Raw genomic sequence first — 25,453 nt, 5'->3', positions numbered from 1 at the left:
ATGGGAGAAGGAGGAGTGTAATAAAAAATTATGAACCTATAATTAAAAAGGTAAGAGTTGGTGAGGGCATGGAGAAATCTAAACCCTCATGTACTGCTGTTGGGAATGGAAAATGGTACAACTGCTCAGCAGAACAGTTTGGCACCTCCTCAAAAAGTTAACAGTTACCTTATGACTCAGCAATTCTACCCCAGATATAACTGAAATGAAAACTTATTTCTATACAAAAGCTTGTACACGAATGTTCATACCAGCATTAATCATCATTGCCAAAAAGTATAAACAACCCAAATGTATGTGAGTGTACAATAATATATCATCTTGGCTGTTCACAAGTCAAGTATCAATATTATGTACCCTAATCTGCTTATCACTTGCCACCTGGCAAGTTTCTGTTTACTTTCTTCCTTTCTCCTTCAATTGATGGATGCTCACAGAAACATTAGGACATAAAGCACAAATGTGAATGCAGTTTTGCTTTTCACTATATATATGCATATGAGACTCCTGATCCCTAGGCAAAACTACAAAATAGGCTGACTTATGCCTTCACTCCCCCAACATGGACTTCCTTCCTACTGCAGAAACAGTTCACAGGAGCAAGAAGGCTGTTGTGATCCTTTCCTCCTCTTCTTACCTGACCTTTTATAATATACAGACACTCTTTATGATGGGGTTACTTCCTGAAAACAGTATTTCCCATTTATGATGGGCTTAAATCAAACCATTGTTAGCCAGGGACTGTCTGTACAACAACATGTATGTCACCCTAGCAAGAATAATTCCCAGGACTGGGGCCTGAGATATTCTCTAGCAGCAGCCTGTGGGCTCTGAATTGGCCTTGGCCTTGGCCTTATCTGCCTGGCCTTTTTTGTCCAGACCCAGTATGAAGACAGCAGAATACAAGGTATACTTATCTTTACAAATAGCATGAGGCAAGAAAGAGGTGAAACACAGCAGACTGAATTCAAAATGATCTTGACAGATTCAAGTGCAGCCAAGACTTCACCAGGCATTAATTCTATAGAAATAGGGAACTACTTACTACTGCTGAATTCAGGTATCAGAGGTCATGTAATGAGGGGGTAGCTTGTTCTTTGTAACTCCATAGAACTAAGGAGTAAGTCTTACAAATAGTTTGGTCTTTAGTTCAGTTTTAGAAAGAACTTTCTAATAGTGGTGTCTAACAATGAAAAAAACTATCTTAGAAAATGAGACCCTGCTACCAGAGATATTCAAGGAGACAGGCTGCTTGTCAGGGATGTTGCAGAAATAAATCCTCTACTAAAAGAGATTTAACTAGACCTCTGAGATCTTTTCTAACGCCTAGAGTTTGATTCTTGGTAGTCAGGGAACCTGTTTTCCTTTTTTTTTTTTTAAAGAAATGGGGTCTTGCTCTATCACCCAGGGTGGAGTGCAGTGGTGCAATCATGGCTCACTGCAGCCTCAAATTCCTGAGCTCAAGGGATCCTCCCACCTCATCCTTCTGAGTAGCTGGGACTACTGACATGCACCACCAAGCCTGGCTCTCTCTTTCTCTCTTTCTCTCTCCCTCTCTCTCTCTCTCTCTCTATATATATATATATAATTATTTTTTTTTTTTTCCAAAGACAAGGTCTCACTATGTTGCCCAGGCTGGTCTTGAACTCCTGAGCTCAAGCAATCCTCCTGCTTCAGCTTCCCTAAGTGCTGAGACTACACGTGTGGGGCACCACACCTGGCTATTTTCATCTTTCAAACTATAGATACTTTAAATGCTTGTGGTATATTTGCCTTCACAACATATTGATTTTAACAACAATAAAGGGAGGTAAGGAGGTATACAAAATAGTGGTAATTTAAGAGCTACGTAAAATCAGGTGTGAAATATTGGGATTAATTTGGTATGTGAGCTGGTGAGGAATATGTATGAATCAGAGAGTACCTGCAAAAGTCCTTAGCACTTATTCCCAACATTTTGTTTTTTGAGACAGAGTCTTGCTCTGTGGCCCAAGCTGGAGTGCAGTGGTGCAATCTTGGCTCACTGCAATCTCTGCCTTGCGGGGTCAAGCAATTCTCTGCCTCAGCCTCCTGAGTAGCAGGGATTACAGGTGCCCGCCATCATGCCCGGCTAATTTTTGTATTTTTAGTAGAGATGGGGGTTTCACCATCTTGCCAAGGCTGGTCTTGGACTCCTGACCTCGTGGTCCACCCACCTCGGCCTCCCAAATTGCTGGGATTACAGGCGTGAGTCACTGCGTCCGGCTATTCCCAACACTTTTGAACCTTGCTATAAACCAATGTTTATCATAAGAAGGTAGCAAACATGTCAAAGATTCTGGAAGTCATTTTCAAATTGGATTTTGGTTCATCCCATATTATGCCTAGAGGTGCTGCATCCTCACTCCTGCCATTTTGCACCTAGAAATGTTTTCATAATGCAGTTTGTACCAGCTAATGCATCTGCTCAGTCCAGGTTTTGGATTAAAATCCCAGCTCTGCAACTCACTAGCCTGGGTGACCCTTTTCATCCTCTATAAAGAGGAAATCTACCTACTCCAAAGGGCAATTGCAAAGATTAAAGGAGAAGACAGACATCAAATACCTGGCACAGAAGAGGTGCTCTGTGAGATAGATATATCACAAATATACATCTGGTTTCAATTTTCTCTTTTATGATTCTCCTAGTTCTCCCCAACAATCCCTAGCGAGGTAGTTCAGAAAGATTGCTTGCTGACTGCCACATAGTCTTACTCCACTGTTCACTGATTCCCACTTCTGACTTTTTTCTCTAAGCCTTTTTCCTTGTTGTTTGAGACAGGGTTTTTCTCTATCACCCAGGCTGGAGTGCAGTGGCGTGATCATGGCTCATTGTGGTCTCAATCTCCCAGACTCTAGTGACCTTTCCACCTCAGCCTCCCAAGCAGCTGGGACTACAGGTATGTGCCTCCACGCCCGGTTAACTTTGTTTTTGTATTTTTTGTAGAGACGGGGTTTTGCCATGTTGCCCAGGCTGGTCTTGAATTCCTGGACTCAAGTGATCATCCCACCTTGGGCTCCCAAAGTGTTGGGATTACAGGCATGAGCCATTGTCCATGGCCTTAAGCCTCCATTTCTTGATGTCCACTTTCTCAATTTTATATATTTTGACATTTTCACTGTTTCCAGTATATGATGTTTTTCCTATGACATCACAGAAATGGGTTTACTGGGCACACACTCCATCCTCCTCAATCCTAGATACAAGCCTCTCTTACTTTTTATTTCATACATCTAGGTTCCTGCCATTTCCCTGGCTCAAGTTTGCCAGATAATTCAAATAGTTCCATGCACTGGCCTGTTCCAAACTTTCCTTTGTATTGGTAAAACTATCCTACCTATGTATGTGTGTGAGGAAAGGTGTCTCAAGTAATTTTTATTTTTTTATGTTAGAGATAGAGTCTCACTATGTTGTCCATGCTGGAGTACAGTGGTTATTCAGAGGCATAATCATGGTACACTGCAGCTTCAAACTCCTGGGCTCAAGTGATCCTCCCATCTCAGCCTCCTAAGTAGCTGGGACTACAGACCTGTGCCACTGTGCCCAGCTCAAGTAAATTTTATCTAATTTTTTCAAATCTCCAGAAAGTTATATAGAAACTGCTAATCCTCATCATGCTGTTACAGAAAATAAAGTCCTTTAGAGGTTGAACAATTTATTCAGTTACATGGGAAATTAACAGCAAGTTCTCCTCAAGCTGAGTCTTCCCAAATAAGAAAATATAACTATTGTTCCCAGAGATAACGTTTTGTTAGCAAGTAGCTAAACAGCAAAGCAGCATTTGGGTAAGTAGAATGATCTCAGCAGATGAAACAGACAAACATGGAGATCAATCTGGGCAACATAGCAAAACCCTGCCTTTACAAAAAATACAAAAATTAGCTGGGCATGGTGGCATGTACTTGCAGTCCCAGCTACTCAGGAGGCTGAGGTGGGAGGATCACTTGAGCCCAAGAGGTCAAGGCTGCAGTGAGCCGAGACTGTGTCACTGCCCTCCAGTCTGGGTGACTGAGCAAGACCCTGTCTCAAACGAACAGCAAAACCCACAAACAAAAACAGGAGGCCCAGAAGGATGCAGCGACTCGCTAGCTAGTAGTGAGGTTTAGTAAGCATCTGAACCGGCCGGGCGCGGTGGCTCAAGCCTGTAATCCCAGCACTTTGGGAGGCTGAGATGGGCGGATCACGAGGTCAGGAGATCGAGACCATCCTGGCTAACACGGTGAAACCCCGTCTCTACTAAAAAATACAAAAAAAAAAAAAAAAACTAGCCGGGCGAGGTGGCGGGCGCCTGTAGTCCCAGCTACTTGGGAGGCTGAGGCAGGAGAATGGCGTAAACCCGGGAGGCGGAGCTTGCAGTGAGCTGAGATCCGGCCACTGCACCCCAGCCTGGGTGACAGAGCGAGACTCCGTCTCCAGAAAAAAAAAAAAAAAGTAAGCATCTGAACCAATTGGCCTGTGCCTATTATTAGATTATTGTCTTTTTAAAAATTTTTCCACTGGGCAAATTGCTTGACCTCAGGAGTTTGAGACCAGCTTGGGCAACACGGTGAAACCCTGTCTCTACTAAAAATACAAAAAAAATCAGGTTGGTGTGGTGGCATGCGCCTGTAGTCCCAGCTACTCGGGAGGCTGAGGTGAGAGGACTGCTTCAGCATGGAAGGCAGAGGTTGCAGTGAGCTGAGATTGTGCCACTGCACTCCAGCCTGGGTCACAGAGTAAGACCCTGTCTCAAAGAGAAGACAAAAAATTCTGTATTGTTAATCGAATGCAAATAACCAAAGGAAAAAAACACCTGTATTCTAGTTCCCACTGACTTCCCACTATCCCCATTACTAATATAATAATCTTCTTGTAATAATTTATTTTCTAGTGTTTACTTCCTTTCTAAATTATAAAATGGAGAAACCAGGTATAAACACCTCTATCTTCTCATTAAATATTAACACCAAATCAAAGAGTGAGGGGGGGAAAGGGAAGATATATGTTTTATAGACTTTCATATGTGAAAGTCTTGGGTTTTTTTTAAACCAAGAACTCTGCTTTAAGGAATTTTAACCCCTTTACAGGATGCTAACTACAACTCTCCAGACACAAAGCTGGGCAGGGGAGATGGTGGGTGGGTGGGAAGTTCTTAATCATACAAGTACAGTCATGCCTCACTTAATGATGGGGACACATCTTGAGAAATGAGTTATTACGTTATTTCATCACTGTGTGAACACCATACAGTGTACTTACACAAATCTAGATAGTACAGCCTATGATACAGTTAGGCTGGTTGGTACAGTCAATTGTTCCTAGGCTACAAAGCTGTACAGCAGGTTACTGTACCATAGGCAACTGTAGACAACTATAATACAATAGTGTTTGTGTATCTAGACATATCTAAACATAGAAAAGGCACAGTAAAAATATGGCATTACAGGCTTGGTAGTGTGTGCCTGTAATCCCAGCTGCTCGGAGGCTGAGGCAAGAGAATTGCTTGAAACCGTGAGGCAGAGGTTTCAGTGAGCCGAGATTGCACCACTGCACTCCAGCCTGGGCAACAGTGAGATTCCGTCTCAAAAACAAAACAAAACAAAAACAGCATTATAAACTTACGAAACAACTGTCTTATATGCTGTTGATCAAAATGTCATTATTCAGCATATGTAATTTTGGCTGGTAAATGATGTTCATGCATCTCAGCTTGGATTACAAGTAGCATGAAATTAATAATCTTATTTTAAGGATTTTAACTCAAGGTCCTTCCTAAATTGTTACAACCCAAAGAAAACCTGGACACTTAAATATGGCATAAGCTTAACTCTCAGCAAACAGAAAGCCTTTGCACTGTAAGATTATTTTTTCTAAAAGCAAGTATCGTATTTTGGTAGATGAAATTCATCCCCCACTGGAAGCAAAACCTGTTCTATCTACAAAGTATTAAACACATCAAGATTTTGTTGTAGGTAAATAATTCATAAATAAATACTAAACTTGAAAGTGTTTTGGGCACTAGATCAACACAGTACTCACCTTCCTAGATCAGAGATAAGCCAGTGGCCCTTTGTGTGAAATTACTGATGAATGGGAGCCTGGGTGAGTGCACAGCCTGGGAATGCTTTGACCTAAAGCATTCCTCTTTGGGTGTGGCTCAAAAGTTTGGAGCCTCTGAGAACCAATGTGCTTCCCTAGTTCAGCAATAGGTCACTAGCGCAGGATGGCTGAAGAAACTTGTAGAGCAGGTATTGAGAGAAACAGGAAGAACCAGTCCCAGGAAAAACACCCACAGGCAACTATGGGAGAAGAATGGACTGTTTCCCAAATGCATACCAGAGACCCAAAAGAGCTTCTGCCAGTGTTTAATCAGAGTAGACAGACACAGCTGGGGTAGGGAGTATGCCTTGTGGTGGGGGTTTGAATAGATTCCTAGCTGAATTGGGGCGAGTGGATTTTTTTCTCCTTACCTTTTGTTACCTTTTTTTGTGTTGAAGCCTGAGAAGAGGCTAAAAAACATGGAACTAGCCTTCAGCTGAAAAGGGGAAAAGATATCAGTCCCCCGCAATATTTCAAGGGTAGGGAATGAATTATCTTAAAGATAAGAACACAGTAAATATCTAAATAATACAGGGAATAAATAAAAACTAGAGGGGCTTTCTGGGCAACTTGCAGACTTGGTAATGACAGCTTTCTAACACTCTGGCACAACCTAGATCTTTGTATTCCCCTAGAAAAAATGGAGGAGGAGGGAGCATTTGTTGAGCTCCTACTCTAAACCAAATATCACACTAGGTACTTCCATATATGTTATCTCCTTTAATAATTTCAACAAGCATGTACAATAAATCTCATTATGTTTTTACAAAGGGAGAAACTGAGGCTCAGATGAGTTATGTAATCTACTCAGAGCTGGCAAGCAAATTCAAGTTTGCCCACTCCAAGGAATTAATTAATTAATCCCCTCCATTTCTCTTTAGTGGCTAAACTGGGATGAGCTCACCCATAAATCTCTTTTATGGAAGATTGTATATATCATAAGAATATCTCCTAATTGGGATTTTGCTTCTCTTATAAATGAAGGGCTAATTTGATTCAGTATCCTCAGTTTCTATTTCAAACTTATTGTCCAAATCTAGCCTACATATCCTCTGGAGGTTCTCAGATCACTTCAGTTGACAGGTGTCACATGTAGAATAAAGGGGCTAAAACAGCTACCTCTGAGCATACATCTGTCTTATGTCCAATGATGGTCAAATCAACTAAAATTATATTTAAACAACCATTTGTTTAGTTAGAACTCTAATAGCCTGTGCCTAATTGGGTCAGCCTAGTTACTAACTGTTCTACTGCATGTGAAGACTGCTCAGGGTGACTGTCTCCTTCTGTATTTTTGCTCTTATGACTCAGTGCAATTTAAAATATCCCTGGGTTTAATACAAACATTCTCAGAAGCCGATTTCCAAAGGACAGTAATCCCCTTCAAATACAAGCTTTCAAAATGGCATTAATGCTCATCAACACCTGGGGGTTTTTTAGCCTGCCCTACATGACACTGCTTTATACAGGTTACAGTAGCTCAGTAGGATTCCAGGCCAGATCCCCTAAGAAAAAAACTACCAAAGAAACCAGCAAAATTCTCAATTAATGTTTTCCTGTCTCTTATTTTCAGTACATTTTGCCACAGCTGAACTTTTTCTTTCGGTAGCCCATTAATATATTTACACTCGCTACAGGAACAGAACTAATCCTCAGTTTCTAGCAGCAAATTAAATACATGTAAAACCATTTTACTGTGTGGCCTGGCAAAAGTCACTTTATCTTTCTGAGCTTCAGTGTTCTCATCTGTAAATGAGATTAATCTAGATATCTAAGGGTCCCTTCTACTTCTGAAGTACTGTGAACCCAGCTGCCACTAACAAACATGGGATGAAGAAACTAACTGGACAAGAATCTGAAGTCAGCACAGGTCTCATCACTTAAAAAAATTTCTAAACCTTGTCTCCTGCCTTCCCCAAATACATGATCTCATTCATAACTGAATGCACAATGGTAAAACTCAATACCTAGTCACTAGTCAAAGGTTGAGGTGGAGTTCAGATCCAAGCTCTGCTACAATGGCTTCCTGGGCTAAGTGCAAGTGGGCAATGAAAAAATACTGTGTCAGTCATGTCACAATTATGTGGGTGAAGAGAGAGAGACTGTGCTTGCTCTGTAGGCTTTGGAATTCTTCTGATTATTTCAGAGTTAAGCGGATGGTCTTGGGCAACTATCTTCACCTGGAGCTACTCACTTGGGTAGACAGCAATGGAAACACATTAAGCGAAGGACATTATTGAGAAGGGACTCTGAGAAGGGGAAATAATGACTGGAGTAGGAGTAGGGATTTCCTTAAGAAGGTTTCACCTATTTATTTACACTGCTGTAGTGGCCTAGGAAACTTTCCAGAGCTTCCATATTCATAGAATTTTTATAAAATATGTTAAAAACAGTGACTCAACTTTTAGTAAACATTTACTTCAACCTGGGATAGGCCTAATACCCAATGCATCTAATGCTTCAGAGAGCTAGACTTTCAACCACATAGATTTCAGGATGGAGCTCTGAAAAAAAATCATCCTGGTATGAAAATAACACTGAATTTGAAGTCAGACAAAACTGGGTTTTGAATCCTGGCTTTACCACTTACTGAGTGACCTCTGGCAACCTTTAAAACCCCACTGAGCTTCAATTTCCTCATCTTTAAAATGGGAATAATACAATTTACCCGTAGGGCCTACTGTGAGGATTGGCAAATGTACATAAAGCATCTAGCACTAGGCACATCACAGGAGTTTAATACTGTTAGTGGTAGTGGACTTGTCACCATCATCATCAAATAACAAACAGCAACACTGTGCATGGCCTCCCTCTCATCAACTCAGATACTAGTAAAATAAACTAAAGTGTAGAAAAAAATGTATCTTGAGCATCCATGCATGCATTAACTGGTTCTTGGTCACAGGAGGATCTGTGAAGTCCATCCACAGCCTACTTTCTTCCTACACAAAAAGCAAAGCCTGTAACACAGTAGAAGTAGAATTAGTAAAGAAAGGCTGCTGCCAGCAGCTCACTAACAGTGTGGAGAAGAAATGGAAAGGAGAAAAAACTATAAAAAAAGCAAACAAACAAAGAAAAGCCTAGGGCCATTTACTGTAGAGGCACATAAATGGACAGCTTCAGTAACCTGAGAGTATCACTCTAAGCTGAATACTACTGTATCTAAGCTCTTTCCATTAAGTTAGATTCAGTGTACTTTGTAAAAGAAGGCAGAGAAATTTCCCCAGCATGCTTAAAATGTGAAAATTTCAGTGCCTAAAATAGGTTTCTGGCTGGGCATGGTGGCTCATGTCTGTAATCCCAGCATTTTGGGAGGCTGAAGTGGGTAGATCACCTGGGGTCAGGAGTTTGAGACCAGCCTGGCCAACAATGGTGAAACCCCCTCCTCTATTAAAAATACAAAAAATTAGTTGAGTGTGGTGGCAGACACCTGTCCTGTAATCCCAGCTACCGGGGAGGCTAAGGCAGGAGAATCGCTGGAACCCAGGAGGCGGAGGTTGCAGCAAGCCAAGATCGTACCACTGCACTCCAGCCTGGGAAACAAGAGTGAAATTCTGTCTCCAAAAACAAAGAAAGAAAGAAAGAAAGAAAGAAAATACATTTCAAAGCCAGGCATGGTGGCATGCACCTGCAGTCCCAGCTACTAAGGAGGCTGAGGTGGAAGTATTGCTTGAGCCCAGGAGTTCAAGACCAGCAGGGCAACATAACAAGACCCTGACCCTTTTTTTTTTTTTTTTGAGACAGAGTCTTACTCTGTCACCCAGGATGGAGTGCGGTGGTGTTATCTCAGCTCACTGCAACCTCCACCTCCTGGATTCAAGCAATTCTCCTGTCTCAGCCTCCCCAGTAGCTGGGACTACAGGTGCGTGCCACCATGCCTGGCTAATTTTTTTTGTATTTTTAGTAGAGACGGGGTTTCACCGTGTTAGCCAGGATGGTCTTGATCTTCTGACCTCGTGATCTACCCACCTCAGCCTCCCAAAGTGCTGGGATTACAGGTGTGAGCCACCGTGCCTGGCCAGCAAGACCCTGACCTTAAAAAAAAAAAAAAAAAAAAAAAAAGACTTCAATTTGTAGAAAAATTGTATTTATGTGAAAGCATTCAAAGATCAACAAAATTAGATGAACATGTTTACTGTATAAAGCCATATATAATGGAGGGGAAATCTCTATCTGCTTTATACAGGGAATTATTGGAACAACAAAAACAAAGTAAAATAGTTATGACTTTTCCACTCCCTTTCTTGGGGAAAAAAAGGGATTTCTTTCTTCAAGATTATGTTTTAAGGAAAAATCATTCTAAAGCTGAAATGGAAAAACAAAACAAGTTAGATTACATATTATGTCTTCTCCTTGCCCCCTGGTTTTAACTCTCTTTTTGAAAATTCAAGTTTTCTTTATTCTGTCTTCATTCCATAAAACTAGTCATTTACCTACTAGGAAGAATCCGAAGTGCAATGAAAGAAATGCACAGCTCATTACCTCCTAAGTGGCTTGAACTTAATTCTTCTAATGAGGTGTTAATGAGCAGCTAACGTTCTGTTCTATTATGTCTCTGACTTACACTAAATGGATTCAAAGGTGGCTCCTGAGAGACCTGTTTCTGATTTTCTCGTATCTTGACTTTCTACATCTTGACATGAAGCGATAACAAGCTCTATATGAATTTTAAGCTCTGGGGCAATTTAAAAACTGCAAGGTATCCACTCAAAATTGAGGAGTTGGCGGGGTATGGTGACTCATACCTGTAATCCCAGCACTTTGGGAGGCCAAGGAGGGCAGATCACTGGAGTCCTGGAGCCCAGGAGTTCAAGACCAGCCTGGGCAATATAGTGAGACCTTGTCTCTACAAAAAAATTAAAAAACGAGCCAAGCATGGTGGTTCACACCTGTAGTCCCAGCTACTCAGGAGGTTGAGATGGGAGGATCACTTGAACCCAGGAGGTGGAGGCTGCAGTGAGCCAAGATCGCGCCACTGCACTCCAGCATGGGCAATAAATTGAGACCCTGTCTCAAAACCAATCTACAACAAAAACAAAGCAAAGGAGTCAAAGTAGGCAGTTTTGTGTGGTTTTAAAAATTTTTTTAACTGACTGTGGAATGTCTTCATGTTCTAAGTGGGGTTAACAGCAGCTGTTCCCCTAACATCAGTAGAGCACTATGGGGCCAGGCACTGAGCTATGTGCTTTAACCAAATAATTTCACTTTAATGTCACAAAAATCTTATAAAGAACGATTACTATTTCTATGTTATGGATGGGTATACCAAGACTTAGAGAACTGAAGAAACTTGCCCAGGTTTCCAAGGTTAGTAAGTGGAAGAACTAGAATTTGAACTTGGGAGTTAGGTTTAATACAGTACAAAGAACCAGTGTTTTACTTTTAGAGTCCACTTGAATATCTGTTATATCACTTATTGAATAAGACACTGTCTTCTCAGTATACTAAAGAATTTATTTTTATTTGACACGGAGTTTTACGCTTGTTGCCCAGGCTGGAGTATGATGGCACAATCTCGGGTCACTGCAACCTCCGCCTCCTGGGTTCAAGTGATTCTCCTGTCTCAGCCTCCTGAGTAGCTGGGATTACAGGCATGCGCCACCATGCCCAGCTAATTTTGTATTTTTAGTAGAGATAAGGTTTCTCCATGTTGGTCAGGCTGGTCTCGAGCTTCTGACCTTGGGTGATCCACCCTCCTCAGCCTCCCAAACTGCTGGGATTACAGGCATGAGCCGCTGTGCCCTGCCATACTAAAGAATTTATAAAACACTTAAATGAAAATAGTAACGTACAGTATTTGCTTTTAGAACTTTATTTCTCCCTCCCACACTCACTTCTCTGGTCTTCTCCCGTGAAGTCTTAAGTTAGAATTGAAGAACAGAAGAGTAAGAAAAGAGGCAGGTTGAATTACTGATTAGCATTTTCACCATCTGAAAAGAACGTGCTGCTGTAACTGTTCTTAGAGATAATTTATACATGTGAACAATTTGTTTCAGACCCTAAGATTACCTTATAAAAGCAAACTTTTAAAAACACTTATTTTTAAAAGGTGAAAGGGATATTAAAAGATTATCTGTTCAACTCCTGATATTACAGTAGAAACACTGAGGATTTCCTCTAGTTAATAATTGGGACAGGGCCAGAACCCAGGTCCTTCAAGGCCTAACTTGACCTGTAGCTCCTGTAAGACTAGTCCTCAATTTGCAGAACTAGGTGGCCTGTCTCTGGCTAACAAAGTTTGGATCTATCCATAGATTATTTTATTTATTTATTTATTTTTGAGACGGAGTTTCACTCTTATTGCCCAGGCTGGAGTGCAATGGTGAGATCTCGGCTCACTGCAACTTTCACCTCCCGGGGTTCAAGTGATTCTCCTGCCTCAGTCTCCCAAGTAGCTGGGATTACAGGCATGCACTACCATGCTCGGATAATTTCGTATTCTTAGTAGAGATGGGGTTTCGCCATGTTGGTCAGGCAAGAATATTATTTCTCTCTGCATGTGAAGGTAACAAGGAGAAAGGACACATATTCAGAGTATAGCCAAGAGTGGTCTAATAGAATATGTCGTGCAATATGAAACACAAAAACGAGACCAGCTTCTACCTTTAATAGAGACTATGATTCAAAGCACTTAACCCTTTGAGAACTTTCTAACTCCTGTAGACCCATTTCATGTTTAAGTCCACTCTCATTCAAACACTTGTCAATTCATAATAAAGATAATATTCTTATTTGGATTTGTTTCCAGTCTAATCTTTCTATACCAAGTTGCTCAGATAAGTGTGTTTAAGGCCAAATACCTATAGAAGTCACTACATTTTGCTTGGCTGATATCTTCACAGTTCTAAGAATTACAGATCTTTTGAATTCAATGTAGTACAGTTACAGGCTGCAATGATTGTGTAGTTTTGTTAATTATAAATAAATAGGTGAAATACTTTAGAACGCTTGTACTTCATTTTAAAGTTCTAAACTGGCGTGAAAGACTGGAGAGTTAAAGCAATGCTTCATCAGGAATTCATGTGGATGTCTTATGACATATCAAAAGTGCTCTGGACACTCTAGAGAAAGACAAAGACTTTTAAAAGCCATTTCCCCATATCTAAAGGGAGGGGAACCCTACACAAATAATTTCAGATATTAATTCCACGTGACTTACCTATATCGCTCCTCCTGTAAGGTCTGCATTATTAAGGAATAGTCCCTCTGATAATGTTCCTTAAGAGTCTCAAAGGATTCCTCTAGTCTGGCCTGGGTTTCCCGGATCTCCTGGATCTCATGTAGTAGTGCATCAAATCCTGAGCTCTGCATGTCCAGGGTGTTTGTTTTGGAGCTGGATGCTCCTACAGCGATGCCCCCTGTGGTGCTGTTGGCTCCCACTGAGCCTGAAGTGGCACTAGAACAATCTTCTTCACTACCATATTTTGGGCTAGACTGAAAGTTTGAAATCACTCCCAAAGCCTTCCCCGTATCATCCACTTGCCCTTCCTCTAAAGAGTCCTTCAGGTTGGGGATGTTGTCTGCACTGCCAAATTTGTTCCGAATGAGTGAGGCAATCTCTCTGGGCTTTGAGACTACAGCGCCTGCTGCTGAATGGGTGGCCTGGGAGAAGCTGGAAAACCCACCTTTCACACTATCCACCACACCTTCACTGAAGCCAGTCACCTTTGCTCCCACATCCTTCAGACCCTGGTGCATGTCCCTGAAGACATCCTTTGGCTGCCGGGGGATCCCATTCTGCTCCACCTCTCTGAGCTTCCTGTGGTAGTGCTCAAGTTTCTTTTGCAGCTGGAGGATAGTTTGGGCCGATTTCTGGTTCTTCTTCTCAAAGACCTGCTTGATGCGGGCAGCCTGCTGTTTGTCTGCACTGTTGGCAAGCTTCAAGTATTCAGCAACGTTGTCGTCCCGGGCTGTTTGTGCAATCTTGATTTGTTCTGTGAGCTTCAGGATCTTCTGCTGCAGGTGAGCAATGGCAGCCTTTGTGCGCTGAGGGTCTGGTGTTCCATCCACGGAGTCTGTGTGGATGCTGCCATCGGTACTGGAGGCCACTGCACTGGATGTTTGGGCAAGGCTGCTTACTTCCAATCGTTCGATCTAGTGTAAAAACAAGAGGTAGATGTTAGAAGCCCAAGAGGACTACGTCTCCAAAATTAATGGGCCAAAATGTATTGTAAATGTGTCTACTCTCAAATCTCAGTAGATAACGGACCTATAATTCCCCCTTGTCCTATGCAAGCCCTGTCTCCCTCTTATATAGTGTCCTCATACAAGTATACTTTAAGCAAAACAGATATATGAAAAAAGGTCTGCACAAGATAAAAGCTGGCAGATTCTTCCTTTGCTAGAGGATTTTTCAGTGTTTCTTCACACAGTAACACTCCCTTAGTGGGTTTAAAGTATGAAGTAATTCACTTTCTTTACACATAATTTTTATTCAGAAGAACATCTATGTAAAACAAGTTGTATCTTCACTCCAATATAATTATATGAAAACCCTTTTGGTGTTCAGACATCACTGTAATTCTGATCCACACTTATAGATTATGGTCACCTAAAAATGTTGGCAAGAATAGTTATGTTACTGGCTAGATATAAAAATGCAATTTTTATCACAATGATTTTAATCCAAATCATGTCAAGGGTGATGGATCATTCTATATATTCTAAGGGCACTTAAGTGGCAGCTGGAGATGGTTGGAGGCAAGATGGGAAGGTACTGCTGAAGGTGGCAAAGATGAATGTTACCAAATCAAAGGTGATAACCTTGAGCAAGAAAACTTGAAAACTCAGGGACAGGAATAGTAAGAGCTAAGTTAACAAGTCAGGGACAAAGGTCAGGTCTTTCGGAGCCCAAATTTTGTGACTTTTATTCAGTAAAAGGTTTTTGTTAGGCAAGGGACTCCAAAGCACATATACTTTAATCCTTTCATGTGGGTGAGAACCATTCAAAGGAGTTGAAGAAAAAGACAAGATACTCAGATTTAAAAGCATAAATGTTCACTCTTCAATATAGTTAGTTAAATCTGGGGAGGTCAAGTTTCCCAAATTCAGGAGAAAAAAATCCTTTAGTAGGTCATCCCTGGGTGTGGTTTGTGGTGGTGAATTTGAGTAGGGCCCAAAGAAGAAGGCTCTAGAAACTGTTCTTGGCCAGGCACAGTGACTCATGTCTATATTGCCAGCGCTTTGGGAGGCCAAAGGAGAAGGATCACTTGAGGCCAAGAGTTTAAGACCATCCTGGGCAACACAGTGAGACCCCCCTCTCTACCCATTTTTTTCTTTTTTAATTAGACAGGTATGGTGGCACACACCTGTAGTCCCAGCTAGTAGGGAAACTGAGGTGGGAGGATCACTTGAGCCCAGTAGTTCCAGGCTGCAGTGAGCTATGATCGCACCACTGCACTCCAGTCTGAGTGACAGAGCGAGACCCTGTCTCTAAAAATAAAAAAACAAAACTGCTCTCTGTTAAGCAGTAACAGAGTAATGAGTAAAGAGTAATAAAATAATCTTCTTAGGGTAATAAAAATCCCTAGTACAAGAGCCAAATTACAATCCTTTTCTTGGTTCCCATATTAATCTGTACCAGGTAACAATTTGCTAGAAAGAACTATATACAAGGTTACTTTCTTCCTCATATTTTCATGACAATAATGCAGGAAGTTTGAAATATTTATGAAATGCCAATAATTAACCTTGGGATAACATCTTCTTTTTTTCATCTGGGATGTATTACCTCAGTTTGCCATCTGAACAGGAGCTATGCTGATCTCTGAGCCATAAAACACATTTAGTTCATTATTGAATTCAATATACTACCATTGATGTGAATAAAAACATTACTTTCTTTCTAGATGAACAAATGAGAAATACTGTGCATTTAAATAAAATCAAAAGAGAACTTAATACTGAAATTAATGACAAAATAACGTTATGCTCCACTAGTTAATAAAAGAGAATATCCGGAATAGTTACTAGCACAATGACCGTTTTGTGCCACTTCTTCCTTCTGCCCAATTCATCTTTTGGTGCATGCTAACAAGCAGTGAAATAGCCAGACACAGCAGAAGGGAGGAGCAGCCAGAGTTCCAGATAACCAAGGTGCCAAGAGTTGCAACAAGAGCTCCTGGAAATCCACTTTATTCAGTGCCCAATGTCTTCTAGGTTGTACAAGGTTCTAATTGTTACATTTTCTTTCTGACTGAGATTTCAGATCCTTGACCTTGATGAGTATTTATGTTTAATAATTAAGCTCAAAATATACCACAATATAAAGGAAAGCAAATATAAGAATGTCACTAGATCCAAGACTCTAAGCTTCTGCATGCTCTAGTTAACCCTCTCTTAGGTTCTCTGATATTAATATGAATATTTACATGCAATCTGTAGACTAAAGAAGTGTAACTATGGCCAGGCACAGTGGCTCACACCTGTTATCTCAGCACTTTGGGAGGCCAAGGTGGGAAGATCGCTTGAGCCCAGGAGTTTGAGAACAGCCTGGGTAACATGGCGAAATCCCATATCTACAAAAAATTTAAAAATTAGCTGGGCATGGTGGCACGTGCCTGGAGTCCCAGCTGCTCAGGAGGCTGAGGTGGGAGGATAGCTTGAACCTGGGAGGCAGAGGTTGCAATGAGCCATTATTGTATTTGATTATATCTCTAAAATGAAAAAAAAAAACCTCTACACTAAACTTTCAACATATAGTCACATGCTGCATAATGACATTTCAGTCAATGATGGACTGCATATACAACAGTGGTTCCATAAGACTACAATACCAGATTTTTGCTGTACCTTTTCTGTTTAGCTATGTTTACATACACAAGCACCACTGTGGTACACTGCCTACAGTATTCAGTACATAACCTGCTGTACAGGTTTGCAGCCTAGAAGCAATAGGCTATACCACATAGCCTAGGCGTTATACCATTTAGGTTTATGTAAGCACACTCATTGATGTTCACACTTTGACAAAACTCCCTAACTGCATTCCTCAGAATGTATCCCCATGTTTACAAGTGAACACATTTCAGATGTGATTTTATTTCCTTATGTAGTAACTGAAGAGATAAACTAGGCTGTCTTTAATCTGACTTCTGTCCTACTTGGGCTGTTTGGAGCCATAGTGTGTCCTGGCTCCTATTCAGAATCATCAACATGCCTGCAAGAGTACAGCTGATAGAACCCAAGGTCTTCAGCCTCAAAAAAAAACTAACCCATAGCTTCAGCAGTAAGGTAGTTTAACACTGAAACCATGAATCACTGGACTACTGGAACTCCTCCCAATTCTGGCAGAAACAATTTTTTTTAAAGGAGGGAGAAAATGGGAAATAAGGGGAGGGGAAGAGAGGAGAATGATGGAGAGGGAGAGAGGAAAAAACCAGAGGAGAGGACGAAGAAGAGTGGGGTGCAGAGGGAGAGCAGAGGAGGAAAGAAAAAGTTACATTGGATTACAGAATCACAGGACCGGGAGGAGAACAGCTGCGATATATTCTGAGTTAGGAGCAAAGTCCTTAAAGGGGAAGTCTATGTTCTAGGCATTAATACTTAGCACTTAGCTATGAGTTATGAAGGCACCAACTGAAAAGTGGTTCCCTTTTTCAACAGCCTTTGCTGGCATATTACTAGGCTGTCCATATATAACAACATAAAATTAGATTTCTCCTCTTTTTTTTTTTTGAGACAGAGTTTTGCTTTTGTTGCCCAGGGTGGCATGCAGAGGTGTGACCTCAGCTCACTGCAACCTCTGCCTCCCGGCTTCAAGTGATTCTCCTGTCTCAGTCCCCTGAGTAGATGGGATTACAGGTGCGCGCCACCACACCCAGCTAATTTTTTTGTATTTTTAGTAGAAACGGGGTTTCACCATGTTGGCCAGGCTGGTCTCGAACTTCTGACCCCAGGTGATTAGCCCGCCTCCCAAAGTGCTGGGATTACAGGCGTGAGCCACTGTGCCCGGCCATAAAATTAGACTTCTAACTCACTCCAGATAGACAATTAAATCACAAATGTAAAAGGCAAAATTTAAAAACCTTTCAAAGGCAGCACTGGAAAATAAGGAAGGCTTTTCTTAAACATTCAAGGAAAGGCACAAATCCAAAAAACAAGATTATTGAGTCTGGCTCCATACAGTATAGTAGTGAAGCATAGATTCTGGCATAAATGGCTTGGGTTCAAATCTGGCTTTGCTACTAGCAAGTTATGTGCACAAGTTAACCTCTGCATCTATCTGTCAACTCTAAAACTGTAAAATGCTAATGCTCACTTTAGAAGACAATTATGAGGATGAAATGGGTCAAAAAATATAAAAGGGCTTAGAACAGTACCTGGCACTGAGTAAGTTGCTAGCACTGTTTTTGTATCATGAAAGTGGTTCTTTTAAAAAATTTAAATATTAAAAGATCCTAGAATATATTCCCTTCCAAGATCTTTCTACATTTCAGGCATGAACAAGAGATACGTAAAGAGTCTGAACCAAAGGAATAATGTAATTCAACACTACAATAAAAGTAATATAGTCACCTATGCTAGATATAGTTGGCCTCGTGGCTATACACTTGGCTAGCTAACCTTCCAATTTTAAAAACATTACAGATGTTGTTATCCCTGATTTACAAATGACGTGATTGCCTCCCACCACCAGTTATTACAAGGCAGTATGAAGAAAGCAGCAGCAGTCCCAGCTACTCAACAGGGTGTCTTTTTCTGACCATATCCTGAGGGGCTTTTGTACTCTCCTGTCAGAGTCCAGAGCATCAGTGTAGCAAATACTGCACATTCATAGCTCATGTTAGAATTTGTAATTAATTTGTATAGAAAAAGGTAAAAATCAGTCAGTGAAATATATTTTGACTATTTATTATACACAAGGCAATGTGCTAAAAAAAAAGCTAAGGATATGGTCAGAAGCCAGAATTCTGATCTGTTGCTGTAACAGACTATACTGCTTTGTTTGCATTGTATCTTTTACTATTAAGAGATAGTTTGTCAGACTTAAATTTATCTATTAACTGATCTGAATTAGTTGACAGAAAACAACCCAAGAGAAAATCTAAACAGCAACACCTCAAAATACAGATTAATCAGGGCAGAGTGGTGTCATTTAGAGCACAGTATTTAATTCAGCTTTGCTACTTAGCTCTGTCTACTTTCTCTAAGTAGATGAAAGTGTCAGAACACAACAGCACCCAGCTTTGAGAATAATCACGTGTAAAGGCAATGTGGTGGAAAGGGTATTGACAAGAATAAAAAGACCTAGGTTCAAACCCGGCTTTATCACCTTACAAGCTGTGTGGTTTTGGGTAACCTACTTGTTCTCTTTCAACCTTAGTTTTCTCATCTATACAATAGGGTTATCACTTTCTAAAGAGATTTTTTTGAAAAAATGTTAAAGATGTATTAAGTCAGATGATGCATGCCAAACATGGTAAACTAATTAGTTACCTTCTTCCATCACTTAACCTGGCCTGTACATTCATTACTCAAAATCCAAATACCTACTTGTAACTAGAAAAAATTAATAAATTGGCTGGGTGTGGTGGCTCATGCCTGTAATCCCAGCACTTTGGGAGGCCGAGATGGGCAGATTTACTTGTGTTCAGGAGTTCGAGACTAGCCTGGGCAACACGGCGAAACCCCATCTCTTAAAAAAAAAAAAAAAAAATTAGCTGGGTGTGGTGACGCATGTGTGTAGTTCCAGTTACTCAGGAGGCTGAGGTGGCGGGGGGATTCCTTGAGCCTGGGAGGTCAAGGCTTCAGTGAGCTGAGATTGTGCCACTGCACTCCAGCCTGGGTGACAGGGTCTCCAAAAAAAGAATAGTGACTCAGGCTATAATATTCAAGAATCATTCTCACAAGACTTTAGAATGAAGTATATTATAATGATTAGTCTGAAGTCTGTTAATGTGGGAAAATGTCAAAAATTTTCTATTTTCTGAGCATGTGCTAACCAGGAAAAGGAGAAGGTAACAAAAGAGGTGCTTTTATTACTGAGAATTTAAAAGATATATATTAATATTCATGTGCAGAAAAGCCAATGTGACTACAGAACTGCCATCAATAAGTTCTCCTTTACAAGTTAATTCCTGCTACAAATACTTCAATGATATAGTGTCATTAAAACAAAGTATTTCTTAGCCTTAGCTTAATTCTATTTATTTCAAACAATTGTGATAAGATGAAATTCTAAAGTAATGAAGGAATCCAAAATGCTCAACAGGGTCTATGATAATCTGGCTCTCCCTGAGCTGGTTGTCATGACTTGTTAGGAAGCTTGTGAAGAGTAGAGGCTCCAAGGAAGAGCTGTTCGAACGATATACCCCTAATCCCATGTTAGGCCTAACTACTCTTCTTACTCTTAAAAATAATTTATTGGCTGATGAATTCTAAATGTACACCACTAGCCTGCACTTCCTTTAATACTAGACTCATATATCCAACTACCTACTTAGTATCTCTACTTGCATGTCCAACAGTCAGTTCATTTTTTATTTGTTTTTGAGACAGAGTCTCACTGTCACCCAGGCTGGGGTGCAGTAGCGTGATCTTGGCTCACTGCAACCTCTGCCTCCTGGGTTTAAGCGATTCTCGTGCCTCAGCCTCCCAAATAGCTGGGATTATAGGCGTGTGCCACCACACCTGTCTAATTTTTAGTGGAGGCGGGGTTTTGCCATGTTGGCCAGGCCGGTCTCGAACTCCTGGCCTCAAGTGATTCACCCACCTTGGACTCCCAAAGTGCTGGGATTACAGGCATGAGCCACCATGTCTGGCCAATTCTTTTTTTTTCTCATATACTGTATATCCAGTTAACAACATTAATAATCATAGTTGCTAATACATACAGTATACTTGCTATGTGCTAAGCACTGTTCTAAATCCTTGGCATATACGTTGTTTAATTCTGGTTTTTTTTTTTTTTTTTTTTGAGACGGAGTCTCACTCTGTCACCCAGGCTGGGGTGCAGTGGCACAATCTCGGCTCACTGCAACCTCCGCCCTCCGAGTTCAAGCAATTCTTCTGCCTCAGCCTCCTGACTAGCTGGGATTACAGGTGAGGGCCACCATGCCTGGCTTATTTTTTGTATTTTTAGTAGAGACAAGGTTTCACCATCTTGGCCAGGCTGGTCTTGAACTCCTGACCTCATGATCTACTTGCCTCAGCCTCCCAAAGTGCTGGGATTACAGGCGTGAGCCACTGCGCTTGGCCTCATTGTTTAATTCTGCACAGTAACACTATGGGATGAGTATTATTATTTATCCTAATTTCATGGCTAAGAAAACCAAATCATACGGAATTTAAGTTGTTCGAGATCACAAATTAAAGAAGTGCCAGACTCAGTGTTTGAACCCAGATAGTCTAGCTACAGAGTCTGTGTTATTATCCACTATGCATATACCACGTTGTCCCAGCAATGCAACAGTCTCCTGTAACTGCAATAATATTTTTATAATTATCTGCAGAGCAGCCAGAGTAGTTGTTTTAAAACGTTAAGTCAGATCACAACACTCTTTTTATAACTGTAACTTTCCAGTGTTTCCAGTCCTCTCTATCTCAGTCAGGGTAAAAGCCAAAGTTCTTATAATGGCCATGATCTACACCTGCACCACTACATCCCATAACCTCCCTGACTTCACCTCTTACTAGTCATCCCTTTACTCCACTGCCACCAGCTACAATGGCCTCCCCTGTTGTTCCTGGAACATGAGAGACAGGTACCCACGTCAGGGCTTTTCACTCAGTGAGTGTTCCTTCTTTCTGGAGTGCTCTTCCCTCAGACACCTGCATGGCTTGCTCCGTAACCACCTTTAAGTCTTTGTTTCTATGTCGCCTTAGCAGCGAGGACTTCTCTGACTGCCTTATTTATTTATTTATTGATGGAGTCTTGCTCTGTCATCCAGGCTGGAGTCTAGTGGCATGATCTTGACTCGCTGCAACCTCCGCCTCCAGGGTTTAAGTGATTCTTCTGCCTTAGCCTTCCGAGTAGCTGGGACTACAGGTGCGCACCACCACACTTGGCTAATTTTTGTATTTTTAGTAGAGATGGGTTTCACCATATTGGCCAGGCTGGTCTTGAACTCCCGACCTTGTGATCTGCCCGCCTCGGCCTCCCAAAGTGCTGGGATTACAGGCATGAGCCACCACACCCGGCCTGCCTTATTTAAAATTGCAAATTTTGGTTCCACTATGAACTTCCTGTTTTCTTTCTTGACTTCATTTTTCTACATAGAACTTTTTACCTTTTGACATATATTTTTACATTTCATAAAAAACTAGAATATAAGGCTCATGAAAGTAGATATTTTTGTGTTTTGTCCACTTTTGTTTCTCTAACAACTAAAACTGTGCATAGCACTTAGCAGCTGTTCAAATATTTGTTGAATGAATACAATTTCCTATTCTCTTATTGATTCAGAGTATTTTTTGGGTGTGCTATGTTCCACTCTTTCATTAGAATCTGAAGTGTTTCCATTTATTGTATCACCAAGAAATCTTAACAAGCTTATTTATAATTTCTTCATCTGTGTTATAACAGGATCTTACTGCATCAGAGATTGACTTTTAAAAGCTTCCCAAAGTACCTTATCTTCACACATTAAAATCAGACATTTTATAATTTTTTAAAAAGCTTAGAGTTCATTTACAGTCTTGCATGAATTGCCCTAATATACTTTAGTATTCTCCTCTTGTTTTATTCAAAACATGTGTTAAATGCCCAAAATTATTTTTCTTCTTTGTGAACTACATGAATATTTCTACTCCTTAGATAGACAGACATTTTCTGAGATTATGAAAGTGGAAGTCTCAATCTGGTTTATGTGTAAACATGATGACGATAGTAACAAAGGTAATAGTAGTAACTGAGTGCTTACTATGAACCTGGTACAAATCTAAATGCTCTGCTTATATTAACTTGGTTAATCCTTAAAACAAACCTCAGAGATACATACTATTTTAATCTCCATTTTATAGCTGAAGAAATTGAATCAGGAGAAGTTAGGTGACTTGTCCAAGGTCACATAGCCAATAAGCAGCAGAGTCAGGATTTGAACTCAGAGGACTAGGCTTCAGAGTCCATGCTATTCACTACATCGCTTGTCGTAAGTCATAACCACTACCACTTGAGCAGCAGAATAGGGAGGCATTGATGATTTTTACAAAGTTAGACTCTGGGCCAGGTGTGGTGGCTCATGCCTGTAATCCCAGCACTTTGGAGGCTGAGGTGGGTGAATCATTTGAGGTCAGGAGTTCCAGACTAGCCTGGCCAACATGGTGAAACCCTGTCTCTACTAAAAATACAAAAATTACCTAGGCGTGGTGGTGCACGTCTATAACCTGAGCTACTTGGGAAACTGAGGCACGAGAATTGCTAGAACCGGGGGGTGGAGGTTGCAGTGAGCTGAGATGGCGCCACTGCACTCTAGCCTTGGCAATAGAGCAAGACTCTGTCTCAAAAAAAAAAAAAAAAAGTTAGACTCTGAATGGGAATCCCACATATGTGATTACATCCTTCTTCCTAAAATGTGTTAACTATGTACATGCAAAGTATGAAGCAAGGTGCTATAGGAGATATGATGGTAGTGATACGGCACTGTTCAAAAGCAGCTTATATGATGGGAGGTGGAGAGAAAAGGTCAAATAATTTGTTTTAATATGTAAAATGTGTATATTATAATATTTATGGCATTTTCCAAACATCTATGGGGATTCAGAAAAAAGAAATACCTGGTTTGAGATGGGGTGACTAAGAAGTTTTATAAAGCAGATGGTATTTTTGCTACACCTCAAAATGGAATTCTGACAGACTTATAAAAAGGGTCATTTCCAAGAGGGCAGAAAAATTCTACATATTTTATAAAGCAGTAAATAATATAGTTTGGTCAATATTTAGGGAAAGTATAGTAATACTCACGGTTTGAATTTATTTTAATTTAAATAACCTTCCTTTACTATCTAACTTGCTAGGAGTTTATAAAGACTGACAAATAGTCAATTTTTTTTTTTTTCACTAGGGAACTAACATTACCAGAGCTATGTACTTAGAAGCTTAATCTAGTATCCATGAGTAAATGAAATGGAGTACACAGGCTGCTGGGTATGAGGCCAGGTAGGAAGCTATAATAACCATAAGCGACTAGAACACATTGCCAATAGAAATGAGGAAGAGGGGACCAGGTGCGGTGGCTCATGTTTGTAATCTCAGAACTTTGGGAAGCCGAGATGAGTGGATCACTTGAGGTCAGGGGTTCATGACCAGCCTGGCCAACATGGTAAAACCCCATCTTTACTAAAAATACAAAAATTAGCAGGGCATGGTGATGCACACCTGTAACCCCAGCTACTTGGGAGGCTGAGGCAGGAGGATTGCTTGAACCTGGGAGACGGAGGGTGTAGTGAGCTGAGATCGTACCACCGCACTCCAGCCTCGGCAACAGAATGAGACTTTGTCTCAAAAAAAAAAAAAAAAAAAATTAAAAAAAAATAAATAAAATAAAAATAAAGAAATGAGAAAGGGAGAGGCCAGAAAAGCCCTAGGTGTTGCTACTTTTGGAGGTTCCGTGCACATATAAAACATATAAAATGTCCTCAAATTAAATATAATTTTTAACTGAAAACTTAAGATTTTCTGTTATTTTGCACTGGCTGCAATCCTGATCCTCCGCTCTGCCAGGAACATGGGCCTGCTGTCAAATTATCTGACAAATTATCTGGAAACAACTACCTTATTTTTAGAGATAGGGTCTTGCTATGGTTGCCAAGGCTCAAGTGCAGTGACTATTCATGGGCGTGATCATTGTGCACTGCAGCTTCAAGTCTCCCACATCAGCCTCCGGAGTAGCTGGGACTACAGACCCATGCCACCATGCCTGGCTACAAATAACTTTATTCTTGATATTTATCATGAAGAAGTAAGAAAATATAAACTACAATTTCAAATGAAATACTCAAACAATGTTAAATATAACAATTAAAACTGACAGTTGCATTTTGCAACTGTCATTAAATATTTATTAAAATTTTAAACTTCTCCTGTTTATATTTTAGATAATACGGTTTCTCTAGGCCCATAAAGAGCCCAGCCCCCTGCCTCCCTGAGCCTACAGTGCCTACTGGATATAGCAGTTCTGTGGATTTAACTGTGATACCCTCTCTAAGCTTCAGACTATGCTACATAGATGACTCTCTCTGTCTCTAGGTTTAAATTCTCAATCGCCTAATGGCTATTTCTACATGAATATCCTTCTGTGTTTCCCCTGACAAATCAAAATCTGTCTCAAACTAAGCATTCAATGTCCTCACCTCTTTCAAAAATACCTGTATCCTTATAAACCTGTTTTCATCCTTTTTCCAGTAATCAAGAGTAAA

At 40.7% G+C, this 25,453-nt stretch overlaps 1 protein-coding gene across 2 annotated transcripts in view; it reads right to left on the bottom strand.

The window, feature by feature from the left end:
* Positions 1-25,453, bottom strand: part of TMCC1 (transmembrane and coiled-coil domain family 1) — a 256,192-nt gene that overhangs the window by 10,798 nt on the left and 219,941 nt on the right. For both annotated transcript variants that reach the window (XM_011950688.1, XM_011950689.1), the window contains one exon: positions 13,257-14,191. In XM_011950688.1, coding sequence (XP_011806078.1) covers positions 13,257-14,191 — 935 coding nt within the window. The remainder of the gene's footprint in view (positions 1-13,256; positions 14,192-25,453) is intronic.

Source organism: Colobus angolensis, unplaced genomic scaffold (genome assembly GCF_000951035.1).
Source record: "Colobus angolensis palliatus isolate OR3802 unplaced genomic scaffold, Cang.pa_1.0 Scaffold31, whole genome shotgun sequence".
In the NCBI taxonomy this organism is placed as follows: domain Eukaryota; kingdom Metazoa; phylum Chordata; class Mammalia; order Primates; family Cercopithecidae; genus Colobus; species Colobus angolensis.
This window is presented reverse-complemented; position numbering and strand designations above follow the sequence as displayed.